The sequence below is a fragment of the Solanum tuberosum genome, unplaced genomic scaffold, assembly GCF_000226075.1.
Source record: "Solanum tuberosum cultivar DM 1-3 516 R44 unplaced genomic scaffold, SolTub_3.0 scf00095, whole genome shotgun sequence".
NCBI lineage: Eukaryota > Viridiplantae > Streptophyta > Magnoliopsida > Solanales > Solanaceae > Solanum > Solanum tuberosum.
In genome coordinates this window covers 1,480,916-1,489,903 of record NW_006239021.1, presented here as the reverse complement: position 1 = coordinate 1,489,903, position 8,988 = coordinate 1,480,916, and the positions used below count along the sequence as shown (strand labels likewise).

At 34.9% G+C, this 8,988-nt stretch overlaps 1 protein-coding gene and 1 long non-coding RNA gene across 2 annotated transcripts; both read right to left on the bottom strand.

Moving 5' to 3' along the window:
* Nucleotides 1–2,212: 2,212 nt before the first annotated feature.
* LOC102605626 (bax inhibitor 1-like) lies at nucleotides 2,213–4,968 on the bottom strand. The gene is made up of 5 exons (XM_006347920.2): nucleotides 4,815–4,968; nucleotides 4,119–4,262; nucleotides 3,937–4,028; nucleotides 2,730–2,919; nucleotides 2,213–2,523 (listed from the first exon to the last, which is right to left on the bottom strand). The coding sequence occupies exons 1-5, from the start codon at nucleotides 4,941–4,943 to the stop codon at nucleotides 2,329–2,331; spliced, it is 750 nt and encodes a 249-aa protein (XP_006347982.1). The 5' UTR covers nucleotides 4,944–4,968; the 3' UTR covers nucleotides 2,213–2,328.
* Nucleotides 4,969–6,197: 1,229 nt separating this feature from the next.
* Nucleotides 6,198–7,717, bottom strand: LOC102605295 (uncharacterized). Its single transcript, XR_001473498.1, has 3 exons — nucleotides 7,586–7,717; nucleotides 7,404–7,495; nucleotides 6,198–6,375 (listed from the first exon to the last, which is right to left on the bottom strand). It is a non-coding gene; the product is annotated as an uncharacterized lncRNA (long non-coding RNA).
* Nucleotides 7,718–8,988: the final 1,271 nt, after the last annotated feature.

Genomic DNA, 8,988 nt, shown 5'->3' with positions numbered 1-8,988 from the left:
TAGGTGAATCCAACTCGCTATCTTTCACAAATCTAGACGATAACTGCTCTGCAGCGAATTGTGATGTAACGATCAACTGCCTTGAGTTATTATCTACATTATTTTGTGCCTCAACATCAATATGGACAGGAGTGGACGAACTCGTTGTGGTCGTACCAAGTTGCTCACTAATCTTCGAAGTCAGTGTCCCAGGTAACATAGTTTCTGTATCTTCTTTGTTCCCAGATGTTGCAGCAACAAGTAGGGGACCTGTTTCGTCAACTCTTTCCATACTATTTTTTTCAGAATTGGAAGAAGTTGGTAATGTTACCTCTTTTCCAGTTTATTGAAGAGAAAGAACTTTCTTTTCTCATCCAAAATTGATCGCAAATCTCCTTCGAACTTTGTCCCATAATTTTGTTTCATCAATTAGTCCACCTTCTACCTCCATAGTCAGTCTGCATTCTTCCTCCTTGTGACCCTGATGTTTACATGTTGTGCAGTACGAAGGCAGTTTGTCATAGACAATTTTTTGCAACACCTCTTTAACGACACCATTTTTTTCATCTTTAAAAACATTCTAACTCTATTCGGAAGCGATGATAATAGATTAACCTCCACTTTTACCCTAGCTACACTAGGCCTTGACTTACCCGTTGTTGCCTTATCAACCTGTAGGGGTGTTCCAACGGCTGATGCAAGTGAGAATAGGGCTTCACGAGCAAACATCTGTGTTGACAAACTCGGAAAAGAAATCCAAGCTAAAGCAATTGATGTCTCCTCTTTTGGATTAAACCATGGTGTCCAGCGTTGAATCCGACATTGGTATTGATTATTCACGCCTTTTTCTTTTATTGTGATGAATGATACTGCCCTAGAGTACACCTCCACAAAGTCTTCCTGATTCGATAATCTTACCAGAACATGACGATGATCCAGTAAACCTAAATTGCAATCTCCTTTGATTGCAAAGTGTCGTGTAAAACTCTTTCTAAGATCAATCATATCGGGTCTCCCATAAGAAAACTTAGCAACAAGAGCATATTGCAAGTTTTCTTCTTGGATATACGATTCCATATCCAAAAAGTTGAAACTCACAGTAGGTTCCCCATGAACATAGATCACATGTTTTAATTTTAGTGGAAGTTTTCCATCAGATTTTTGAGTGTAAGTCGATGGATTAGAAATAGACGCATAACTAGGTTTTTCTGGCGTCTCGTCCACAGCTCGAGGCTGGGGAGAGACTGTTTCGGCCATGGAGGCCTAAAACTCCATAGGAGTCTCCTATGAGAAGAGGCTAGCGTAGGGTTTTTGAAAACATTGACTAATTTATATAAGATGTTCAGTTTTATTTTTTTATTTAATTAAATTGATATATTGGTTAAAAAATCTTACATATCTTTTTTATTTTATGTTTTATATTTTTAATTAAATATAGTCTATAATACTTAAAAGCTATTTAAAATAACTAAATTCCCTCATCAGTCATCACCAAAGTTTTAATTACTCAATTTAGGATTAAAGAATAAATTTATTTCCTCTACAAGTTCCCAATTTCTCCTTTTTCATATTTTTTTGGCCGAAAATTTAGCTTATTGAATTAAGTCACTGTTATACTAGCCCTCAATCATTATTATACAATTCAGCTATTATTATCTCTAATTAATTTCTTCTTTCGATAAAAGCTCAACCACTTCACCAACGATTATTGACAAAGTTTCTCTAGTTCAGTCATTGTTATCTCTAATTAGTTTCTCCTTTGCTGTAAGAGTCCAAAAAATGTGTTTTATACTCAACTAAATCATTCCCAATAACCGACCACTTGGTATATATAGACTAGCAGATAATTTTATGTTTATCAAACCATTGATAAACCAAAATGTGCTTAGTCACACACCCTCTAAAATAATTTTTAAAACTAAATAGTCGTGTTAATTTGCCTAAATATAATTGGAAGTGCCAGGAGGAAACAGAGACGATATTTTTTATGATACCAAAAATAGCTTAATAATTTTGGTGTAATGAAGTAAAATTGTTGAGTGAGCATTTGTGAAATTAATCCAAATAGCTCTTATATATGATTCCAATGAGACCCCTAAAATTTGAAACTCATGTAACAATTCAAATAGTCTTTATTGCACCATCTTGAAAAAAAGAAAGAACACTTATTAGTAAGTACTACTTCATTTATTAGCATTCAAGAGTTTCTTAATCACAAAGTATATCTGTGTGGTAAGGTAGGTAATCAGCAATCAGTATTTGCCTAGAAATATTCAAAACACTTGCCTATACCAAATTCAATGACTAAAATGTAGCCACAAAGGAATACTTTTTCATCATTTACAGTTTCTAATCTGCATTTTGATCAACTTTTGCACCAAAGGGAAGGCATACTCTTGCAGCATGGAGCACTATAGCCGGTAAATTGAAGAAGACAGTGAGTGCGCGATTGATAAAGTCAATATCTTCAAAGAGAACATCGTACAATAACTCTTGGGTATATACCACAAAGTACCCCAGGAACAATATCACCGCAGCGGTTCCCTACAACAAGCAGTATTCATCATCAAGTCAGTCATATTATTCATTCATTATACAGACGCGAGTTTAGAGCTAGAGTCAGTGAGTTTAAAATGACTTATCATATTGTATGTATACATATTAAGTTCGAGGCAAAAGTAATGATTTATTAATATGGGAACTGTTTTATAGGATGAGTGTGATCGCATTGTATGCATACAACTGCTTACCTTTAGGATGGCTTGGACTGTGTAGCTGTCACGGATAAAACAGCCAATCACAAGCAAGACTGCTAACATTACAAGACAACAATAAAGCAGGCCACCGTGGTAGATGTGGCTCCTTTCCCTTGTTATTGTGACTTGAAACATGACAATTGCAATGCCAACTGTTGTACCTGCAAAAAAGCTGGCAACAAAGCTGGAGAGCAAGCATGGAATGCTTTCTGAAGTTAGATATTGTTCAAAATAAGGAACAGAGAACAACAAGGGCTATCAACTACACATACTGTAGGGGTAAAGTAACTGCTATTGAATTCATTAAGATGCAATATAATGTAGGAATTAACAGAGCAAGCAAATGTCTGTTATTTTAGAACAAACTCCAGGAATCAGGGGTAAATTATCTATGTGAACTCTTCGCAATTTGGTGCAGATGCAGAACTCTTTCACATTCTGGTCATCATATTGCTCAACTTCTCCCATTCTAAGCCAAACATAGTTCAAAATTTGAAACTGTATGTGCTATAACATATACTAATAGCCAAGAATGCAGAGACATTAAAACTGTTCAGGTTTCCAAAGAAGCACATAATTGTTAGATACATTTTTCTAACTATAATTGAAGTCAAGTCCCCTAAGTCCATGAAGGATACAAGTAATTTCAGGGTATATGAATCTTAATTACAAGCCATCAATTTAGAAGTCCAAAACAATAGTTTATAGCCTAACAACAGACCAACATTCTAGCACCCAATGCTGGACATATTGCTCAATGTTTTTCATTCATAAGCTAAGCATAATGAGAATTCTAAACTGTGAAAAAGCCTAGGTGATCGATCATGCCATTAATGCACAAATTAATTTTCAGACATTCCAGGATGTCCAAAACATACGTGATCCTAGCCACATTTAGCTAACTACGTGCAAGAATGATACAAAATGTCAAATCCCTCCATTCATGTGCCCTTGTACTCACAAGTCCTTACTACAGAATTTTCACAGAGAGAATAGTCATTCAAATTGAAGATGAAAAACAGTAGTTTCTACAAGGATAAAGTTTTTATACTAATCAGCAAAAAGCCTTTCTCTGTACACAATTGAAGACTACAAAAATCAGTTTCCTGATAATATGATATGAAAAGAAAGCAGTAAAAGCAACCACATAAAACATCAACAGCAGATATCTGAACAATGTTTAGCATCTTTTGAGCCTTACTTTTGATGCATTTCGAAGAGATATTTGGTAAGAAGGCCAACAGAAGCCCCGAAGGAAAAGGCATAAATCATCAATAGTGAGCGCCTTTGATTCTGCATAGACAGAGGATTTACAAAATAAGAAGCGACTTGAAGAACAGTTCAGCAACTTGGAAGAAAATCTACGAGTCATTGATCACGTACCAGTCTCCATGGTGGTGTAAAGTAAAGCCAGAGTAAACTTGCTACACAACAGAGGACTGTGAACAGCCCTCCCACTTCCCAGAACAAGTGCAAGTAGGATCCAATAGTAGAGCAAAACATGACATTGAAGAAAGTAAAATACACCTATATCATCAGTAAAAACGAATCAATCACAGGAAAAGGGCCCTTCATAGTGTTGGAATTAGAAGCTGAAATCTGAAATTGCACGAAACAGACTAATCCGTCCCATTCAATTGTTATGCTACTTTCATTCAAAACAACTTCTAAGACTGAATAGGGAGCCAGGCTTCAATAACAAACTCGATACAAAATGTTACTCCAGTTGTTTTATCACTAACGTCATAAGCAAGTGCAGAGGAACAGCAAAAATTACGGCAATACTTTAAAATCTTCTGAGAAGCAGAATTCATCAATCCTGAAGATTTTAGAAAAGCAAGTAGAATGTTGCCTTATTTCTTACTGTTAAAAAACGAATCGACTATGATTATCCGCAATATTCCGAGAACCGAAATTCATCAATAGTGAAGATATAAAAAATTTAAGGATTTAGCATCATCTTCTGATCAGCTATTAGTAACATGACTAAAATCTCGATTTCTCAATCTTATATTACAACATTTTTCTAAATCAATATTTTGATCAGAACAGTAATTCTTAGGTATAGGATAAATGTACCGCATTCAAGATGTCGAGAGTTTCCTGGTTAACTTTTCCAGATTTCATCAGGTCTTCTCTTCCCCAGTTCCTGTTGAAGTACGATTTCACAGCATTCATCGCATGGAGTTTCAGCTCTGAGAACTTCATCTTTCTTCTCTATTTTTTTCAGAGAGAAAATGGAAATGGAAAAGTGATGAGGAAGAATGAGGAGCGTGAGCTGTTTTTATAGTTTTGCAGAGAAGAGTTCATTACCAACGACTGCCCTTGCCATTACTCTATTTCAGATATTTACGGTTTTACCTTTCAGTTATGGGCTGAATTTTGGGAATAAGATGGGGTAATTTCGTCAAGGAAGTAAAAGAATCTCCTGACTCAGATCATTGGCGGGAAGGTTTTCCTTTTTCTCATTTGGTTTTTTTAAATTACTCCTGTGGAACAATTGTATTTCTGATATAAAAAAAAAGTCGAAAACTTATCAGTTTTTGATGAATTATGTTGAAACAATGTTTTTTCTCTTTCTTTATTTATCAGCAACACTAATATATGTAAGTTCAAATTCAATTGTTATCCTTTTCGGCTCGTTAATAAACCCATAATGAATTCCAGTTCATTGTAAAAGAAAGTTGATGTTTATTTTGGTTGTCTTTGACAATGAAGAAAATATTTTCATAGAAAATGAAATAGATAACAAATCGTTCGTGTGTTTTCTAAAAAGGTGCAAATAAATACGTTTTCCTGTTAAAACAATTGAAATGTCTTTATCTGGTTAACAAAGAGTGCTTATACATTGGGGGTGAGTGGTGACCAACAGAGAGCAAAATAGACCAACTGAAAAAATTGGTAAGTGGTTTTCGAAAATTGATGTGAAGAGAAAAGCTAACCGATTTGTAGCTAAAATTATGTGAAAAAATTGGGATTACAATTACTATTTGCCAAGGAATATAATATTCAAAGCACTTAGCTTCAGACTAACGAATTTCAAATTTGATCAGTAAAATGTAGTGAAAAAGGAATACTTTTCATCATTTACAGTTCCTCATCTGCATTCTACTCTCTATTTATTCTACAGTTCCAAGTGTATCAGCATTAATTCTGTCGGTGTTGCTCAATTTTTGCACCCAGGCATAGTCTTGCAGCATGGACCACTATACCCGGTAAATGGAAGAAGATGGTGACTGTGCGATTGACAAAGTTAATTTCTCCAAAGTGAGCATCATACAATATCTCTTGGCTATATACCACAACGTACCCCAAGAATAATGCAAGCACAACGCATACCTATCACACAAGCAGTACTCATCATCAAGTCAGTCATATTATTCGTTCATTAGACAGAAGCAATGATTTATAGGATGTGTGTGAGCAAATTGTATGCATGCCACTGCTTACCTTTAACATCCAATAAGCTGCGTGTCTGTCAATGAATTCGAAAGTTCTAACAACACAGGTGGCAAACATTAGACTCAAAGGATAGCTCGGGCAGTTGATGTAGATTTCTCTCCTTTCCCTCGATAACAAGGATTCAATCCAGAAAGTTCCAATGGCAAGTGTTGGACCTGCATAAAGGCCGACAACAAGGCTGGAGAGCAAGCAAGGAATGCTTTCTGAAGTTAGATATTTTTCAACTTACCAAATATTCTTCAAATAAGGAACACACAACAACGAGAGATAATCAACTACACATAAAGATGGAGCAAAGTAACTGCTATTGAATTCATTAAGATGCAATATAACGTAGAAACTGAAAGTGCAAGCAAACGTCTTTGTCATATTAGAAATGACTTCAAGAATTCAGTGTAAAATTATTTAAGTGCACTCTTTATAATTTCGTCATGTTTCTTGGTTTCACTCATTTATGCGCCCTACTTGGTGCAAATGAAGAACTCCTTCACAATTTGGTCATCATATTGCTAAATTTCTATGTGCCATAACATATACTAGTAGCCAAGAATGCACCTAATGGTGAGATACAATTTTCTAACTGTAACTCCAGTAACATACCCTAAATCCATGAAAGATACAAGTAATTACAGGGTATAGGAATCTGAAGTACAAGTCAACAGTTTACAAGTCCAAAAACAATAGCTAATAACCTAACAACAGACCAACATTCTAACACCCAATACTCATATTGCTCAATATTTCCCATTCATATGCTAAGCATAATGCCAATTCTGAACTGTGAAGACCTAGGTAATCGATCATGCCATTAATGCACAAATGTGATCCTAGTAGCCACTTTTAGCTAACTGCGTGCAAGAATGATAAAAAATGTCAAATTCATCCACTCCAATACTATTGTTCTCACAAGTCCTTAGGTAAGAATTTTCACAGAGGAGGTAGTCATTCTAATAAACATGAAAAACAATACTTAGTTTCTACAAGGATACTAACTTTTCCAGTTAGGATTTCGAGTAGATCTAATGATTATTAAGGATAAAGTAATCACAAGTATAAATACCAATCAGAAAAAAGCCTTTCTCTGCACATAAAGACTACAAAAATCAGGTTCCTGATAATATGATATGATAAGAAAGTAGTAAAAGCAATCATATAAAACTTCAACAGAAGATATCTGAACAATGTTTAGCATCTTTTGAGTCTTACATTTGATTCATTCCGAAGAGATATTCGATATAAAAGCCAAAAGAAGCACCCATGTTACAGGCTGCAAACATCAAGAGTGAGACCCTCGTCCTCTGCATAGACCGAAGATTTACGACATAAGAAGCGACTTCAATAATAAATCAACAACTTGGAAGAAAATCTACAAGACACTTATCACTTACCACTCTCAATGGTGATATAAAGTAAAGACAGAGTAAACTTGCTACAGAAGAAAGGACTGTGAACCGCCCTCCCGCTTCCCAGATCAATTGCAAGAAAGATCCAAAAGAAAAGCTCCACAAGGTACATAAGAGAGTAAGATACACCTATATTTTCAGCAAACTAATCAATCACAGGAAAAAAGGGGAATCCAATACTTGGAAGCAGAAGTGAAAATGCATCTTTTCCGGCTAACTAGGTTTTGCAAAGAAAGAAAAGATCAAACACAAGATGCTGAAACCTGAAATTGCATGAAACAAGTAAATCCCTCCATCCAAAATTATATGAAACAAATACATTTTGGGAAGCTTGAATGCACTTGGCACCATTAAACTTCATTTAAACTATTCAAAAACAACTTTCAAGACTGAATAGGGAGCATGGTTTCAATACCAAACTTGACTCGAAATGCTTAACAAAAGTTGCATGTTACTCCAATCATTTTGTCAGATTATCACTAACAGCATAAGCAAGTACAAATTAAAAGAAGAGAAAAAACTATGGTAATCCTTGTAAAATATTCAGAAAAATCGAAATTCATCATGAATACTGAAGAATTAAGTAAGCAAGTACAAAAGAAGAGAAAAATTACAGTAATACATGTAAAATATTCAGAAAAATCAAAATTCATCATGAATCCTGAAGAATTAAGTAACACTAAAACAAATCGATTCCAAGTAGATCTCCTGGTACAGCTATCAATAATGAGATCACGTACAGTTACAATATTTTTAATTAACTCGATTCCTCAATCTCTCGATCACAATATTTTTCATAATAAACATTTTAATCAAGTAGAACAATAATACTTACACTTGTGATCAAATATAAAGAAAAAATGAAACCGTAAGAATGAATGTACCCTCTTCAAGCTTGCATAAACGTTCTCGGGAATTTCACCATTATTCATCAGGTCTTCTCTTGTCCAATTCCTTACGAAGTAAGCTCTCACAGCCTTCCTTGCCTGGAGTTTCATATCTGTGAACTTCATGTTTTTTGCTTCAGAGAGAAAAGGGAATCGGAAATTTGATGAAGATGAATGAGGAACTTGAGCTGTGTTTGTTATACACAGAAGAAGAGTTCGTTACCAACAACTGCCCCTCGCATTTCCTCTGTTTGGGAAATATTTACAGTTCTACCTTTCGGTTTTTGGCTGAGTTTAGAGGATATTGCAGGGGTACTTTCGTCAAAGCAGAAAAGGAGAACAATCTCCAGGCTCAGGTCGTTGGCGGGAAAGGGGAGAGGTAGGAATAAATTTATTTTTGACTAAATTAATTACATAAAAATGCCCCAATCCAAAATATTTCCCTAAATTAATTGAGATTGATTTTTTATTTTTAAGAGATTGAATATTAGTATTAGTATT

Excerpts from the sequence above, each read along its gene's own strand:
- LOC102605626 (XM_006347920.2), bottom strand. The coding sequence starts at position 4,943 with ATGAAGTTCTCAGAGCTGAAACTCCATGCGATGAATGCTGTGAAATCG. Across the intron at positions 4,029-4,118 it reads TTACACCACCATGGAGACTG|AATCAAAGGCGCTCACTATT; the intron begins GTACGTGATCAA and ends CTGTCTATGCAG. Across the intron at positions 2,524-2,729 it reads CAGTCCAAGCCATCCTAAAG|GGAACCGCTGCGGTGATATT; the intron begins GTAAGCAGTTGT and ends TGCTTGTTGTAG.